The sequence below is a fragment of the Dipodomys merriami genome, unplaced genomic scaffold, assembly GCF_024711535.1.
Source record: "Dipodomys merriami isolate MVZ:Mamm:240054 unplaced genomic scaffold, mDipMer1.0.p SCAF_7, whole genome shotgun sequence".
Taxonomy (NCBI): Eukaryota; Metazoa; Chordata; class Mammalia; order Rodentia; family Heteromyidae; genus Dipodomys; species Dipodomys merriami.
In genome coordinates this window covers 53,596,756-53,615,995 of record NW_027206290.1, presented here as the reverse complement: position 1 = coordinate 53,615,995, position 19,240 = coordinate 53,596,756, and the positions used below count along the sequence as shown (strand labels likewise).

The 19,240-nt window shown below is 38.7% G+C and overlaps 1 protein-coding gene across 2 annotated transcripts in view; it reads right to left on the bottom strand.

Moving 5' to 3' along the window:
- The window catches only part of Ralgapa2 (Ral GTPase activating protein catalytic subunit alpha 2), a 315,000-nt gene that overhangs the window by 271,254 nt on the left and 24,506 nt on the right, over nucleotides 1-19,240 (bottom strand). For both annotated transcript variants that reach the window (XM_070006662.1, XM_070006663.1), the window contains exons 2-3: nucleotides 16,053-16,163; nucleotides 10,300-10,352 (exon numbers count right to left, since the gene is read on the bottom strand). In XM_070006662.1, coding sequence (XP_069862763.1) covers nucleotides 10,300-10,352; nucleotides 16,053-16,163 — 164 coding nt within the window. The remainder of the gene's footprint in view (nucleotides 1-10,299; nucleotides 10,353-16,052; nucleotides 16,164-19,240) is intronic.

Here is a 19,240-nt window from a genome sequence, read left to right as displayed (position 1 = left end):
TCATGCAGTGAATGCCCCAGGTTTGACACATCAGTTGGTGCATGAAAGAAAAGAAGGCTTCAAGTCAGGTTCTTTTCCTTCAGACCTGTTCCGTGTCACTAGCAGGTCAAACACTAGGTGTCACTCTGTAACAGCTACTACACTAGCATCCAACAAAACAAATGCTATAAAATTTACAAGATAACAAGTATTTGTTGTCTCTTGTAAATGCATATTTTTGTTTAAAAAGCCAACTTAACACAAAGTGTGCTGAGGTATTGATTTTATTCAGCTTAAAAGAAAGAAAAGCTCTTTTTTTTTTTACTGTGAAAATACTGTACAGAGGGGTTACAATTACATGGGCAAGATAATGAGTACATTTCTTATCAAGCATTGTAGCCTCCTCCTTTGTTTGCCCTTCCCATCTCTTCCCATCCTCTTCTGCCATTCTAACAATAAATACAGCATGTTCAAGTGTTATTGTGAATATCCCATATATATATATATATATACTCTTGATGTAGTTTCTACCATCTGCCCTTACAGGACTCTTGGGAGCATTTCCAGAGGACCTTCTCTGGATGGTATCAGTTACCAACAAGGCAAGTGACACCCTATGTGACAGGGGCCAGGATGCCAGGAAATGCAGGGCACCTGTGCAGTCACAGATAATCACAAGAATGTAATTTCAAACTTCCACAAACATCTTGTCTCCAGTTTCCCTTCCCCCAAGGTAAACTAAGTAATTTAGTATATCCTGTTGGGACAATACCAAGTTTCTTACCTTGAAGTCTCAATGTATACAGAACACTGCATTATTAGCATTAAATATTTAAGTTGGGGAGTTAAACTCTGTTGAAAATGGCTTTATTCACCTCATACACGTGTTCTAATTCAAATTAGTAACATGGAAATATACAATAAATTGTCTCTTAATGAGCCTAGATGCTTATACTGTTTCTACCTTCCAGTTTGTGGAGATCATAAACATTTACAACAAAAAGCAGACACCAAAGTAACCTTATGGTTATTCTATGGTACTATATGGAAATAAATGAGCCAGTAAGCCAGGCATGGCAGCATATGCCCGTAATCCTAATTACTTGGGAGGTGCAAAGACAAGAATCACTTTTTCAAAATCAAGCTGGGTTTGTGCTGTGCCCATAATTCCAGCTACTGAAGAGGTGAAAGTAGGAAGATCACAGGTCAGACTAGCCAGGGCAAAAGCACAAGATCTCACATGAAAATAAAACACTAAAAAACAGGGATTGTGGCCTAGTGCTCTACCACTTTGATCCATAGCATCACTTCCATTTTTCTGGGGGTTAATTGGAGATAAGAGTCTCTCTCACTGACTTTCCTGTGCTGGCTGGCTTCAAGTGGGATCCTCAGAGCTCAACCTCCTGAATAGCTGGGATTACAGATGTGAGCCACTGGCATCCAACATCTGTAAGATTCTTATTTCCAATTAACTGTCATAAAAAAAAAAAAAGAAGAACAAGTGGAGCTATGGTAGTAGAGCATTCACTAGCCTTGAGCAAAAAAGTTTAGGGACAGTGCTCATGCCCTGAGTTTCAAGCCTCAGGACAGCTCCCCTTCCGGCCAAAAAAAAAAAAAAAAAAAAAAAGTTCTCTAGAATTTGTATTGATCATTTAAAACTATGACAGTGACATAGATGATACAATCAAAATCAGACTCATTCTTTGAAAAGATAAAAAGACATCCAGTGAGGCACCTAAATTTCTAAATTTGAAGACCTTAAAGAACTTAAAAGTCCAAGAATTTGAAAATACGCTTTTTCTTTTCATTTTATGGAAATAAGGAGTTCTAATAGCTTGAGAAGGAAGTCCTTTGCCTTTATATGAGGAGGAGGAAGTAATGTCAATGATATGTGCACATTAGACAGAAGTAATGGCAGTCAAGCAAAGAAAAAAAAAAGAGGCAGGTGCTGTGGCTCATGCCAGGTAATACTACCCACTCTAGAGGCTGAGTTCCACAAGATGGCAGATGTAGCCATCCCAGTAGGAAAGTTCAAAAGACTTCATCTCCAAAATAACCTGCAACAAATTAGTCTGAAGGCATGGTCCAAATGGTAGCACACCAGCCAAGCAAGCAAGCTGCGCAAGGCCCTAAGTTCAAATCCAAGTACCAGCAAAAAATTGGAGGGAAAGAAGGAGGAAGGGAGGGAGGGAGGGAGGGAGGGAGGGAGGGAGGGAGGGAGGGAGGGAGAGGGAGGAAGAGAGGAAAGAAGGAAGGAAGGAAGGAAGGAAGGAAGGAAGGAAGGAAGGAAGGAAGGAAGGAAGGAAGGAAGGAAAAAAAGAAAAGGTTTTAACCCAATAATGACAGATTACTCCATTGGAAGGATTTTGAGAATTCAAGGGACTTTAATCCAACAATAAATATCAACAAGTAAAACTCACTGTGGAGGATAATAAAGGATTGTAAGTAATGGTTGTAATGCTCAGGAACTTTGTGGTCTAATTAAGAAGCTAAGACTTAGACATATTAAAGGATAACAAAGAACATTCAAATGGTAACACATTATAGCATTATTATGTAAGCTCACAAGAATAAGCACCTCCTGAGATACTTGCCAGAAGAAATTAGTGAGGTTGAACAGAACCTGAAAGAACATGCCAGATGAGAGCAAAAGGCAGTTCCTGGAAAGAGAGTTGTATAAACTAAGAGACTCAAATGAAACCATACAAAAAGAAGTTCAAGCCAAGTGCCAGTGGCTCATACCTATTATTCTAGTTACAGAGGAGGCTGAGATCTGAGGACTGCACTCAAAGTTACACAATGCAATGTGAAAGAAAGCTATACTGGGAGGCAGAGGAATCTGAAAGTCAGGCCAGCCTGGCTCAGTTTACAGATTATAAAGAGTTCAGGTTCTAGGAATGATCATGACAAGATAAAAATAGTTTAACCTTGTGGCTAATTTGGATAAACTAGAATAAGGAATCTAGAAAGCAAATGTTCTGTTTACTAATGATTTCTAACAGTGATGTCTGCAAAAAACACCATTCCAATGCTAGAACATACGTAGGTTTTAGAATTTAGTCTCTTAGTCTGTGTATTTTAATCAGATCTGAGAGATAGATAATTCCTGTTATCAAATTCTAGATGTCTTCTTAATCATGTATGTAGTACTCCAAATCATTCTATTTCTCACCTGAGAAATATTTTTTATTTTATTTATTTATTTTTTTATCAATTGTGGGGCATGAACTCTGGGCCTGGGCACTCTCCTTGTGCTCTTCAGCTCAAGGCGAGCGCTCTACCACTTGAGCCACAGCACCACTTCCAGTTTTCTAGTGGTTTATTGAAGATAAGAGTCTCACGGAGTTTCCTGTCCAAGCTGGCTTTGAACTGTGATCCTCATATCTCAGCCTCCTGAGTGGCTAGGATTACAGGCATGAGCCACCAGTGCCCAGCAAGCTTTGTATTTTTTGTATTCAGCTCTTTTGACTTCACTCACCTGGAAAGGAACTTATTGAGTTAGCTAACTCCTAGAGACAGTGCCTAAGAGCCTAGTTTTGATTCAAAAACCAATCCCAAATCCATAATCACAAATACCTTCTTTAATGGTCTCTTGTATCTGGGACACTATTCTCCTGACCAATCACCCAACGGATAATGGAAAACAAGGGCCACTCCTATGGACCAGAATCTGGTGAAATTATTCAAACTATCCAGTCTAATAAACTAAATCCTGCTGAACTTGCTTACCTTGCCTTGCCCATTCTTCTTGGGGGAAAAATAATGGCAATAAAGGCAACAAAGACTCCTGTCTGTTGGTCTATCTGTCTCTCTGCCTGCTGATTTTACCTTGGTGTTTCCTTGTGTGGCCCCATGTGATACATCATGCCTCCTATTTTTAAGCAAATCTGAGCATAACTTCTTCCTTCATAACAATCACTTCCATGTATATAATGATTACAACAAATTCTAGGTATAATTAAAATCATCTCTCTGGCTGGGTGTGGTGACTCACATATATAATCCAAGTGTTTTCAGAGACAGATCAGGAGGATCACAGTTTGAGGCCAGCATGGGTAACCGTTTACAATTCCTATCTCAATAAATAAAAAGGTTGGACTTGGTGGTGCACACATCATCTCAGCTATTTTAGAGGCACAAATAGGAGGATCTCATCCAGGCCAACTGAGCATATATACAAAACTCTACCTAAAAAATAACGAAAGAAAAGTTGCCTACTAGAACAACTCCCTGACAAGTACAAGGCCTTGAGTCCCCAGTACCTAGGGAGAAGAGAGAACCTTTCAAGAACTGATCCAAAAAGTTCTCAAAGCCAGGTGGATTATCTGACCTTTAAGCCCAGTTACCAGGAGCCTTACAGTTCTATATAACTATCCTCTCTCCTAGGCAAATAACTATCTCAAAGGCACAACCAAAATGACAGTTCTGAAAAGGGCATTCAGAATTTTCTGTCAAAATTCAAGTTCTGATCTGTTATTCTTTTTTATTAATTAATTGATTACTTTTATTAACTTTAAGTTGCTCACTCTTAACAGTTCACAGAAACGTTTTCTTTTTTCTTTTTCTTTTTTCTGGGGGGCCAGTGTGGGGACTGAACTCTGGTCTTGGGCGCTGTCCCTCAGCTTTTCAGCTCAAGGCTAGCACTCTACCACTTGAGCCACAGTACCACTTCCAGCTTTATCTGCTGAGGGTGGTGCTGAGGGATCGAACCCAGGGCCTCATGAATGCAAGGCAAGCACTCTACCACTGAGCCACCTTCCCAGCCCATTAAGTTCATTCTTATCAGTAGACTCTTACCTTATAATGGATACATAGCATATTAACATATGATTCATAAGAATAGAAGGCTGTCTATCCTGCTTCACTGCTGTATCTACAGCATCCAGACCTGTGCCTGACATTCAATATTTACACAGTACATATGTCTGAAGAATGGGCACAGATTGATACAGAGTATCAGTTCAGAGCCTGAAAGGCAAGACAATATCCAGGCTCCATTGGCAGTGTATTAAAAATATAAGTCAGGGAGGGAAGGGATAGTGGGAGAAAAACAAAGAAGTGGGTAACAATGTTTGACAAGAAATATACTCATTACCTTACTTACCTAACTGTAATCACTCTGTACAGTATCTTTACAGTAAGAATAATTTTTTAAAAAAATATGTGAAGTCTAGCCAGTTGCTTGAGATTCATTCCTGTAATCCTAGCTACTTAAGGGGATGAGATCTGGGGATCAGAGTTCAAAGCCAGACATGCAGGAAAGTCTGAGAGACTCTTATCTCCAATCAACCACAAAAGCCCAAAAATGGAGCTATGGCTCAAGTGACAAAGCACTAGGCTTGAGCACAAAAGCTCAAGTACCCAGTACCCAGGCCCATAATTCAAGCCCCAGGATTAGAAAAAAAAAGAAAAAGAAAGGATTAAAAAAAAAGAATATTAGATCTAGAATCAGAACAAAACTTATCTCCTTACTCTACCATTTGCTAAACATGCAGCTTTACATACGTCACCTAACTTCTCAAAACCTCCAATCTTTCCTCTATGAAAACTGAGAAAACAAGCCAGGCATGGTTGGCTCATGCCTGTTATCCTAGCTACTCAGGAACTTGAGATCTGAGAATTTCAGTTCAAAACCAGACCGGGCAGGAAAAATCCATGTGATTCTTATTGCCAATCAACCACCAAAAACCTGAAAATGCTCAAGTGTTAGAGCACTAGCTTTGAGCATAAAAGCTGAGGATCAGCACCCAAGCCCTGAGTTCAGGCCCTAGGACTGGCACCAAAAAATAAAAGTAAAAAAGATTCGGAAAACAGAACCTACTTCAGAAGGAAAATATTAAACAAGACATCCCCTGTAAAACATTTATATTCTAGTTAATATGGAAAAATAAATTCATGTTTTGGGGTCCCATATCATTATATTCATACCTCCATTTTAAATGAACAGCAATGACAGATGAAATATTTGTGTGTGTGTGTGTGCGAGAGAGAGACAGAGACAGAGAGACACAAAGAGAGACAGAGACAAAGAGACAGAGACAGAGACAGAGAAGTGCTGGTACTGGAGCTTCAAATCAGGGCCTTGTGCTCTCACTTGGCTTTCTTACTCAGTGTCTGGAGCTCTACCACTTGAGTAATACTTGTAGGTCCAGCATTATTGCTGGTTAATTGGAGGCTTTTCTACCTAGGCTAAGAACCATAGTCCTCCAAGTCTCAGCCTCCTGAGATACCATGCCATGGATACCTGGCTAAAACATGTTTTTACAAGAAAAGTAAGCCAAGTGCCATAGGCATGTAATCCTAGCTACTCATGAAGCTGAGATCTAAGAATCAAGGTTTGAAGTCAGCTGGGACAGAAAAAAATCCCTTAGCTTCAATTAACTAGCAAAAAGCCAGAAATGGAGGGGTGGCTCAGTGAGTACCAGTCTTAAGCCAAAAAGCTAAGCAAGAGTGTGATACTCTGAGCTCAAGCACCTGTACCAGCACCAAAAAAAAAAAAAAAAAAGAGGAAGAGGAGGAGAGAGGGAGGAAGAGGAAAGAAGGAAAAGAAAAAGATAGGAAAGGTAGGGTCATAACACAGTGATAACCAAGTGACCAGCATCTCCATGAACAAACAACAACTGAAACCTAAGCGATACATACAATTTGATGTATAGTTGCTACAGCAAAGGTCAACTTCCAAAGGGTGTGCACACTCCGAATGAAGAAAGACACAAACGGAGAGGTCTGCCTACTACATGGGACTGAAACCTGGACTTCCCTGGCAGCTTTCCCTCACTTTACCAGAACACTGTCTCTAGTACCTCCCTACAACTAAAAACCACTGTTTTTATTTCCTAAGTTTCCCCTTTGGTTTGTTCTGGCCTTACAAAGGCAGAAAGCAGTTCTCTTTACGTACTCCTCTTTTGTGCCTTCTTAACTCTCTTCTCTACGTCCAATCCATTTCTCATTTACATCCCTACACAGTAACCCTTTTAGATTTAACACATCTTAATAATTCCATGTCTAAAGGAAGCCTTTCCCAATTATTTACACATTGATGTATAAACCACCTCTTTCTATGGTACTAATGTAGAAAGCAGCAATAAAGTTACTTAGTGCCCAGAAGAAAAGCACACAAATTTTAATCTACTTCTAAAGCCAGAGAATACAACATAAGCAAAACTAATGCAAGTTCATTATTCACTCATATTTTCTATGCAAAAATGAAAGTTTTAGGAAGCTTTGAATAATATATATTTGTTCTTTTATATAGGCAACTAATCCCCTGTGAATGACAATGTATCACTAATAATTCCTTCCCTAGTCATGGTATCAAAACTTACTTAGTGGGAAGGTTAGGACTAGGGTCTCTGAGAACACAGATCAACAACAAATTTAATTCTTAAAATATAATTTGTCAAAAAATATTACCAGGCTTTGGAGAAGATAGAGCAACAGATCAGAAATTTAAATTTTAGAAGAAGGAATAAAAACAAAGAGGGAAACAGGAAGAAGGTAGAAAACTGAGCTAGAACCTGACTTGTGATCAATAAGCCAAGAAAAACAATGAGGGGTGGGGTTAGGGATGTAGTTCAGTGATAGAGCACTTGCCTAACAGGTGCAAGGCTCCAAGTTCAATCCACAGTAGTGGAGGAAAGGATGTGGTGTACTAAGATCTAGAAATGCCAGTTTCTCTAGCCCTCAGACCTTACCCACAGTAAGTTTGGGATACTCAACCTGAAATTCCATTAGCAAACCAATTAAAAAAGAAAGCCAGGCACATGCCTCAAGACTGAAATCCTATCTACTTGAGAAGTTTAGACTGAAGAGTCATGATTCAAGACCAACCCAAGGAAAAGAAATTTAGAAGACTCCATGTTATCCAATGGCTGTTTCCAGTTGCACATGTCAGTTAACCTCTAAGGGAGAAGCACAATTGCTGGTGCATCAACACAGACCTGGCATTCTCAGCAACACAGGAAAGTTCAAGTAGTAAGACCACAGCCAATGCATAAAGGAGCTGGAAGAGTGGCTCAAGTGTAGATTACCAAATGGTGAGGCCCTGATACAACCCCAATGCCAAAAAAAAAAAAAAAAAAAAAAACCCAGGAAGAAATGTATAACAATAGGTTCCACAACCTTTACAGCAGGATCAGCCCAAAACAATATTAGGAAGGAAAACAAGGGCAACCTCAGTTATGAATATAGATCCACAAATGCAACCAATTTATAAACTCATAAATCTAGAACTGTAACTCACCATCATATTATCAAAAGAATCATCACATAATGATCTCAACCAATGCAAAAGAAAATTTTGAAAACTGTAAAGCCCATCTATAATTTTCAAAACAAATCTTATCAAACTAAGAATAGAAACAAATTTATAGAGTACCTGCAAAAAATTTACAAAAATATTGTTCTTGATTGTGAAATATAGATTCTTCAGAAATACGTTGAGCACTTTATGACTTTTACTTACCATGTAATAGAGAGCTGAACCAGTAAGCAAGAAAACAAAACTGGCAAACTTGGCCATTGCATTAGTTGCAGAAAATCCAAGAAAAAATACCTCTAGACAAAATATAGGAATTAATCATGTGTTTGAGTGTGTGTGTGTGTGTGTGTGTGTGTGTGTGTGTGTGTGTGTGTGTGTGTGTGTGTGTGTGTGTGTGTGTGTGTGTGTGTGTGTGTGTGTGTGTGTGTGTGTGTGTGTGTGTGTGTGTGTGTGTGTGTGTGTGTGTGTGTGTGTGTGTGTGTAAGCTGAAGCCAGCAGTGCGAATGAATGAACTAAACCTAAATTGTGAATAAATATTAGAAATAATGCTGAAAATAAAAGACAAGTCACAGGTGGTTCCTTATATGAGATCTTTTGTATTACACCAAAAGCCAAACGATGGGTTATTTAATGGTACAATTATGCGTACCCTTAAATAACTGTATATTTAAATGTTCAATTATACTCAGTTTTAAAAGAAAGACAATGAGCTTGGTGCCAGTGGCTCACCCCTGAGAAGGCTGATATCTGAAGATTTTAGTTCAAAGCCAGCCAGAGATAGGAAAATCTGAAACCCTTATCTTTCATTAATCACCAAAAGCTAGAAATAGAGAAGTGACTGAAGTGAAAGAACAAAAATCTTGAGCAAAAAAGCTCTGGGAAAGTGCCCAGGCCCTGACTTCAAGCCCCAAACCTGGCATGAGACATAAACAAAATAAATAAAAAATAAAAAGAAAGAATGTGCCAGGAAGTTACTACCTCCAGAAGTAAGAAAGGGGAATACCTATATAGCTTATAGTTCTCAAAATGAGGCAGGAAGATGGTGTCAGGAGTTTCACTAACTATTTTGTAGTAAACCCATTCCCTATTACAGAAATAAACAAAGTCAGTGGAATTGTTCATATGACAGTCAACAGATTTAAGTGATCAGCTTAATTAAAGTTCCTTCCTGGTAAATGAAAGCCCTCTTCCCAGATTTCATTCCCAGGAAGGTAACCACAGGAAACCACTACAAAATATGCCATGAATCAGTGCCTGAAATTCTGAGAAAGAAGGATATCCCTCAAAGGAAAGAGGGGAATCACAGTTATGGAGTGCCAACCATGATCCAGTTCCTGGGATGGAACTTTCTCATGTCTTCTCAGCAAATTCCACAGCACACATACTGTCAGAAAAGATCATCTACTCCCACCAAATTAAGCACAATATCTCTTCAAACCATGAATAATGCCCACCAAGAATTAACTTGCAGAATTTATAATTTAATTATGAGTATAGTTCTACAAGTATATATAATCTGGCACCTGTCTAATATATTTGAGGCAAGAAAGACTTTAAACTTAATAGATCAAAAAAGTCAAACATTGTTCCAGCTTTAAAGGGAATATAAGATTAGCAAAGACATACAAACACACAAAGATCCAAACAACCCCACTAGTAATCAGAAAGATCTATTGTTAAAGCAGTGAATTTTGCATATCATTAACATATATTAATAAAGACAACCATCTGCAGGATTAAAGGAATTTTATATAACACTTAGATTTAAGTTTATATGACCTTTATAAACCAGCAACTTAGCAATAGCGTCTACTACTTAAAATGTACACACACTTCCACCTAATAACTTGACATCTAGATCCCCATACAGGAAAAATCCTCCACATTAAAAAAAATAAAAGAAGAACATTCTTTTCAGGCATTTTTTGAAAAAGTGGGTATGCAGGTAGAAGGAAAAAAGAGGAAGGAAATACACATTAATCTATAGCCATTTCAAGTAAAATGATCTATTTTATTTTCAACAGAATATTTAAAAGCCAAAATAATTAACCAAAACTTACTTCAAAAAGAAAGAGGATGGAGTCCAGCTCCTCCCTTTGTGATTTATTATTCCCTAGAAATTAAAAAAATTAAAGTTACTATAGTGATATTTAAATATGTATATTATGAATTATATTAAAAGGTATCTTATTTAAAGTTCAATATGCATATATCTAACCAAAAAATACCTAGATGGAGTATGGGGTACACACTAGGAATGTAGATAGAAAAAAGACAACAAACCTGGGTCCATATCTAATAGAACCACCTCTTACTAGTTGTGCAAACACAGCTCCCAAGTCATCACTACCCTTAGCAGGTAATTGGTTCATTTGTCAACTGGTTATTAGCTCAAATCATGGCAGAATATACACGGTTCTAGCATCATAATAAAAATAAGCATGCAGGACTGGGAAAGTGGCTCAGTGGTAGAGTCTTGTTTTGCATGCATCAGGCCCTGGTTTCTATTCCTCAGCACCACATAAGCAAAAAAAAAAGCTGGAAGTGGTGCTGTGGCTCAAGTGGTAGAGCACTAGCCTTGAGCTGAAGAGCTGAGGAACAGTTCCCAGGCCCAGAGTTCAGGCCCCAACAACCAACAACAACAAAAAAACAAGAAGCATGCAACTTGTAATATAAGTATCTGTATCTCTGGGCAAATGCACACTACAATGAAAATTATAAAACTATACTATCTTTCTCCAGCAGAAATTACCATTTATTGTTGATTCTGTGAATCAGGCATTATGTTAAACTATTTGGCTTACATCATTTAACTTAGGAATTGGCAAACTTATTCAGTAAGAGGCCAGATAGTATTTAAGCTTGGTAGACCTCTCTAGTAACCCCTCAATTCAGCTTAATAAAAGTAGCCACAGGCAAAACATAAATGGAGGAGTATGTGTCCAATGGAAGCTTACTTATAACTTTATTTATAAAAATAGTCAGCAAGATAGAAGTTTCAGGCCCCTAATCTGACGATCCTCACAGATCTATGGAGAAAAGGGAATGAGAGGGCAGGGGGGGTGAGTTCGGGGGTGGGCAGCCATAGGCTACTGTTATAGTCCATTGAGGATACTGGCATCTTCAGTGTCATCAGTGGAGGCAATGAGAAAAGGCCAATGATTCTGGATGCATTCCGAAGGCAGTACCAGTAACTCCAAGGTTTGTACCTGAATAACTAGAAGGCTGAGGTTATCATAAAATGATTTCCATTTCTCCCAGTAAACATTTTCTTTCATTCTGTTTTTTTCATTGTATTCCAGTAGAACAGATATTATACTAAAAACAAGAAATTTCAAAACTCTCACCATTTCTATTTATTCTTAATTGAGTCTTTGTAATAGACTACAAAAAAAAGCCATCAAAAAAAGTCTCTTTCTCTATCCCTTAAATCTGGGATGCCACATGCCTTTCTCTGACATTAGCAAATGTGAGGCAGTTTGGTGAGCCTGGGACTCTTGAGTTAACCATGTGAGGGAAGCCAACCTACACTGCTGGCTGGTGAATGAGAAACCACCTCGGAGGACTAAGGCATTCTGGTTAACAGCTTGTCAATCAAGACATGAGAATGACACCATTCAATTACACTTGACCCCAGAGGCACAAGTCAGCCTAAACCAGAACTTTCCAGCAGACTTAGAGAGCCATATGCTGGACTATGATTGCTTGAAGGTACTCTTGTTTGGCGGAGGTTTATTCCATAGCATAAACAAATGAAGTCTTGAAGAATCACATTGTCCTAAACAAAAAGAATGTATGGAAGTAAGGGGAAGAGAGGGAAAAAAGAAAGAGAAAGAAGGGACTCTTTAAAAATGTTTGAATTTTATTTTTATAGTTGGGTTTTGTACTAAGATTACAGCATTTTTTCATTGCTATTTTAATTGTACACAGTATCACACTTTATTCCTTCACACATCTTTGAAAGAAAGTGAGAAGGAGCAGAGCTAAGTAGTTCAATTAAATATTAGATCATTTCATATTGGAAGTAACTAAAAACTAGCCAAAATTTTTTAATTTATTTTATTTTCCCCCTCCTGTCCCTACCCACAAATTGCATAATTTATTTTTTACATAGTATACAATGAATAACATTGAAATAACTACCAATTTGGCCAAATTTTTTTCTAATTTAAGTTCTAGGTTTATATCAATTTATAAATCACAGAAGTGGAAACTGAGAAATCTATTAAGAAAAACAATGCACTGGCAAACAGGGTTTACACACTCAAATATGACTTTATGGCTGAGTAGAGCCTAGATCATTCAGTAAGACTCTAAGCCATCTGCTCTATGTCAGACCCCACTGCAAATCTCTTCCCTTCCAAATCTCTTTTCCCCCATGCCTGACATCTGCTTCTGTTTGGCTAGAGCAATCATAGCACTTAACAGAAAGCCTTGAAGTTTTTCCTCTCTGCCCTAAAATGCCTCTTTGACTATACTCATTCTTCCTCCTCCTTTCCCTCCTTACATTAAGGTTACCCTGTAAACTCTTCTTCATTTCTCTTCTGTTTACTTTATACTGTCTCAACTCACTCCTGTAGTACCTACACCAACTTACTTCTCTCTTCTGCTGTCCATCTCCTCAGTCTGCCAATACAGGAAGATGTAATCCTTAACAACCTTCCCATGACAATTTTGAGACATAATCTGTCTTTTTTCACATGGTTATTCTCATGGGTAACTTTCCCCAGTCACTGCTCTGCCACTCTGTGTCCATCTGTTTGGCTCTTTACCTAGAACTGTCCCCTCAGTATTCAGCAATGTGCTCTCATTTTCTAGTCATGCTACACCTTACCTTTCTGTGTTATCATGTTTTCCAATTTTTCATGCCTAAAACTCTGTCTTCCCTGAGCTTGTGAAATAACACTTTCCTGGTTGTTAGTCCAATAGGCTCCTTTCCCATAGCTTGGCATGCTCCTTTCCCAGGACCTGGCAGGCACCTTTCCCAGAGTGTTCATCATAGGTTCATTTGGTGCAGGCAGTAAATAGAACCCTAGGCCCATTTTATGCAGGCAGTAAATAATCGGCTTCCTTGCCCCTTACCTTAAGATGATTCTCCATTGGGGCAGTTGCAGCCATATAACCTACAGTATGTCCAGCTGCAGGCCCCTTATCTACTACTTGGGAGTTGTCATAAATCCTAGCCCACCATGATGAAGTCCCTGGCCCAGACATCTACATCAAGGTCCCTGCCTCCTAGCCCCTTACGTTATATACTCCACCTCAGACAAAGACTGGGCTGCTTCTCCCTGTGAGAATTGGCCTTGTCAGTCCCTTTACTGGCGATAAACTTTTCTTTCTTTGTTCTATATGCCTGGGTGTCAAATGGTTTTCTGGCAGGTCCTAACCCTGGTATCTCTCCCACTACTCCATTTCTTTCCTCTTTATCAGTGCAACAAAAGAAGGGACTACCCTAAAGTTCTAATCATCACTCTCTTTGCCTAAATATACTTACTCCCTTGACAATATGATTTTATTTCCTTCCATGCTCCAGTCCCCTATCTCTCTACTACCCTGACACCAACTATATAACAGGGTGATCCCACAGAATGCCCAAAGAGGTCCTCATTTTCTTATCTCCTAAATCTGACACTTCTGCAGGTTTCCATAGCTACAATGGCAGCTCCAAAGTCTGACATGGGTTCCTGAAAGCCTTTCTGATTTCTACTTCTCCCATACAGCCAATCTCATGGATGATGATGTTGAGATTGAGACACATTTTCTCTTCCCTTTGCCTTATTAGTTCTCACACAGAGCAGCTGTCACATGGGTGAAAGCATCAATCTCCTAACTACTCTCCCTTTACAAGCCACATTATATTAAAGGCAAATGTTCTTGGAAATGAACAACTTTTTGCGGGGGGATGGGCGAGAGGGAGGAGTTGGGGAGATGGGGAGGGAAGGGATAGTAGAAGAAAAATAAGGGAGGGGGTAACAATGCTCGACAGGAAATGTACTCATTACCTTACTCATGTAATTGTAACCCCTCTATACAGTATCTTTACAATAAAATATTGTTTTTAAATGTTCTTAAGAGCTCTGACTACCTGAAACGAAGTACAGACTCCTTAGCCTAGAATTCAAAGCTCCTTGCAAGAATAATATGGTTTCCAGGGGCTGGGAAGGTGGCTCAGTGGTAGAGCACTTGCCTTGCATGCTTGAGGCCCTGGGTTTGATTCCTCAGCACCACATAAGAAAAAAGCCGGAAGTGGTGCTGTGGCTCAAGTGGTAGAGTGCTAGCCTTGAGCTGAAGAGCTGAGGGACAGCGCCCAGGCCCAGAGTTCAGGCCCCACGACCGGACCCCCTAAAGCTTTCTATCATATACTTTATGTTTCAAGAAAAAGAAATTAATTTCTCACATGTGTTCTAAGCATATATTTGTCTTTGCTCGGGTTCTGTCCTCCACCTACAGGGCTATTCTCTTCCACCTAAAGTCCTACTTTGAGCCCCATTCACTCTATCTACAAGAAGGGGAAGGCAAGGTAGAAGGCTGAATATATTACCAATGGTCAATGATGCTATCAATCACACCTATGTAAAAAAAAAGAAGACGAAAAAACTCAATAGGAGAGTTCCAGGAGCTTCCAGGTTGGTGAATAAAAACACATCTACATGCTTGGAGGGTGGTGAACACTAACTCCCAGGGAAGGAAGTTTCTATAGAAGGGCCTTCCAAACTTCCCTGTATAACTATTCATCTGGCTATTCATTTGTCTCATTCTAAATGTGTACTACTTGTAACAAATGGGTAAACATATTGTAACAAATGGATAAATAAGTTAGGTGTTTCCCTGCATTCTGTAAGATCTCTAGCAAAGTGATAAAAATCAAGAATGAGAATCCCAATGATAACTAGTAGATACTAGGGACAGGTAAACTTGGACCTTGCAACTGGCATTTGAAGTATAAGCAGTCTTGTGGCACTAAGACTTTAACATGTAGGATGTGACACTATCTTCAGGTAGCCTATGTCAGAACTAAAGTGACTTAGAAATCACATGCTGGTGTGCACTAGACACTGGCATCAGAATGTTGTGTTAAGTTGTATGAGAGAATAGGGAAAGCAGATTGGTTTATTTTGCCTAACTAAAATAACTTTTCAAATAGATTATATGAAAACAAAACTAAAAGAGCAATGGAGCTAATACTCATTAGCATGTACTACTATGTGATAAATTCGGCCCTGAAATCCTATGATACTTGTTGATCTACCTGTTTAATGTTGACAGAAGGAAACTAACCCAGAGAGAGGATAACTAACCTGCCCCAAGAGACACAGCCAAAAAGGTGGGGTCATTCTGCCACCTAAATATAGAAGGATGTGAAGTCTGGCATTATTGGTGTTCCTTTCAAAGACTATTTTACATATGGGAATAACCAATACAAAAAGACAAACCTAATACACTAATAATATTTATGAGAGGAAATCTTGCATAGTGCTTTGCTTCTGCAAAGCAGTACTGGAGGTCTTCTGTTTTTACTTCAAACTCTATAATGGACTTTTAATGGAGTTTTAAAAATATTTTGTTATTTTTCATTCCTTCTTTTTAGGTTAATCATTCCTTTGGAACTCATGCCTTCTGTGATTTAATTAACACCTGTATAAGTGAAAGCTCAAGGGAAGCCAAGATGCCAACCAGGACACCATGATCTCACATACTGGCTAAAGGCCAGCAAGGAAGAAAGCTAAAATAAAAGCTAAATAAAACTATAAATAAAATATATACAAATTATAAAATTTCCCGAATGTTTTTCAAAAATGAAGAAAAGGCTTACCTTTTAATTTCAAACTATTTTCCAGTGTTACAAAATTTTCATAGAAGATGAAATATATCTGAGAATAGTTGGTCTCAAAAAACTGCTTAAGATCACTTGCATCCACATTATCTGAAAAGAAAAGTTTCCATTTACACCATTATTAGAATTTAGAAACAATCTTTTTAGGAACAGAAAATATGCTAGCCTTTTAAAAGACAAAACTCATTCCATTTATTATTTTCCCCTGAGAGTTCTAAATTGCACCTGGGGCATCATCAACCACAAAGACCTGTGGCAGAAGGTTTTAAAGTGACTCCAGGAGGTTAGGAGTGATGGGCCACAAGTACTCACTCAAAAAGACCAACTGGAAAAGCAGGTAGGTTTGGGGAAAGACAAGATCACTTCCTAATAGGGGAAGTCTGACTCTCACCCCTCTGAGGGTCAAAGTAGTTATCTATTACCAACACATTTCTGTACATTTTCCTTAGCTAGTAGCTATTTGTGCCATTTACAGGGTCCTAACCAAGGAGTTAATGCTTTAGAATAACAAACTTGCTAACTATAGGGAAATTATAATAGTTTTCTTAAAATTCTTTAAGGATTACTCAAAATTTATTTTTTAAAAAAGTGTTGTCATTCAATCTGTAACAGAATGGTGCCACTGCTTTTTCAGTCTAAACATTGTAAATGTACATAACCATATCCACTGCTATCTTCAAATTCTATAAAGCTAAAAATAATAGTACAGATAGGTCTTCAGAATTATGTTCCTTTGGTTAACATATAAGGCTAGTCCATGTAAAACTCTTCCCTGATTCTGTGAAATAATGCTCATAAGGTGTTTGTAAAGACATATGAACTGCCAATTTCACATATTCACTTTACCAAAATAGACCTGAGCACAGAGCTGCAGAAATTCCTAGTAACTAATGAATTTACCAGCATGAAAATTAATAGTAATAAAATTAGCGTCATCAATCCATATGGATAATATCATTCTCATGAACTACACAAGCTTACCAAAGAATCCTTGAAGGCCTTAAGCAGAATCCGCCAGTTCCAAGGAAGGATTTTGCACATATTAATTCCAGTGTAAACTACAAGCCCATCCACTACTAACTGCCCTCTGTCGGAAGCACACTAACCCTAGCCAGCTCCCATTTACCCTTCATGGTCAGTTAATACAATCCCACCCCACACTCAGACTAGGTCTGTACTTTCACTGTGTGAGCTCTACCCTGTTCTTCCCCTATTCTAAAACATGACAAAGAAAGGCTTTACTCAATGGGGGGGCAGGGGGGGGAATGTAACTACAAACTTTCTTCAGATAGACTTTCTTGATCCACTCATTCACTTATTAAGCCCCTTCCCATGCCAACTAAATGTGCCCTGGGCTAGGAAAGAGAGTAAGACCAGAGGCTTAGGTTAACAAACCTGTCATAAGCCAAGCTGGTACACGTAAGGTAATAAATAACAACCCAAAACTAAATAACAGGAGGTTTGCTTTATGCTTTAAAGACATTTTCATGAATGTATGCTATTCCAACCTCACCACAACCCGGTGGTCTAAAGAAACCTCAGAATCAGAATCTCCTATGAGCTGCCCAAGGTAACACAGTTAGTCAGGATGTAGGGAGAATTTCTGCTGGGGGCTTCTGACTCTAAGCCATGGCTACACAAAGCCCTCCAAGATAAATGAAAGTAAATCAACAGTGGGAGTCAGGTCAGGAATATAGGAGAAGTAAATGATTCCCTTAAGAATCAGCAGAAAGCTATACAAAAAGGAGAAGGAAAAGTCAAAGGTAAGAAATAAGAAACCAGAGAGAGGGAGTACACAGAAGTAGCAACTTAAGCACCTCCCCACAGCCTAACAAAACAGTGAGGGAGGGGAAGGGGGAGAGACAGGGTAAACAAAGGAGGGTAAACAAAGGAGGAGGCTGCAATGCTTGGTAAGAAATGTACGCATTATCCTGCCCATGTAATTGTAACTCCTCTGTACAGTATGTTCACAAATAAAATTAAATTAAATAAAAAAAAAAAAAAGAAACAGCCTTTGATCCTCAGTGTCTGACAGGGAGGATGCTAGCATATTACCTTGCTATCACAAAACTCAGAGAAATACACCCAAATTAACCACAGGGAAACAAGTAACAAACTACCTTGCAGAATTTGCCAAATTCCAAATGCCATGCCAAAGACCATCCTCTCCTACACATTTGTCCAGCTCAACTTCCTATTAACAATTCCTCCATACCTAGCTAAAAGGCAACATTAAAGCTGAGAACAAAGCCCTGGGGCAGTTCAATCCACAGAAGCTACAGAATCATAGACAACTTAAACATTCTATTCCTCAATCCCTTCTGAAAAATGGGGCTAGAGATGGTTCTTATATTTCAGGACAACTGTGAAGATAAAATGAATATGTGTCAAATACTTGTAAGAGTGTCTATAAGTCAGCATTAAATAAATGTTAGGGTGTTTTATTTTTTATACCTAGCTTCTAGCAAAGGCCATCTCAACAGACTCACCTAACTATGATGAGCGGCCATTTCAATGACTCAGAAATTCATATACTTAATCAGACCATCCCATATTAAATATCACTTAATCTCAATACAACAGGAAACACTGCCAACAAACACACTCATGAAACTAGTGGGATTATCCCTTTATCTCCTTTCACATATAATCCTTCTCAATGGCAATTCTACAGCTTTTTAGCTACAAGGGCCATAAAATAATCTCATGGAAACCTGCCTTAGCAGACTGCTAGAAAGCACCAAATGAAGAGGGGATGTATTTATCCCATTCAGAATCTCCAGTGGGAACCTGTCAAGAAGCTCATGCTCTGCTTCTCTCTGGTCGGGAATGACCACTCACCATCCTATCCTTCCACTCAAATGCCCTGGATAATGGCACTGAAGACCTGATCATCAAAATCGTAAGTAGTAATAAAGAGATAAATGAAGAATTATAGGTAAACTTGGCATTTAATAAAAGTCACTTACAAACACTCAATAAGAAAAATAATGAAGTACAATAAACAGGTGGCCAGACAGAAATGTTGTCAAGAATGCTTGTCACTAATGATGCACCATTACTTTCAAGCTAATATGATTCTGACTTCCCTCCCATTCAAACAACTGCCTAGCTTAGTGTTCTTTTCCTCTCTTGCCAAGGTTTGTAAAAAGGCAATTCATTATTCC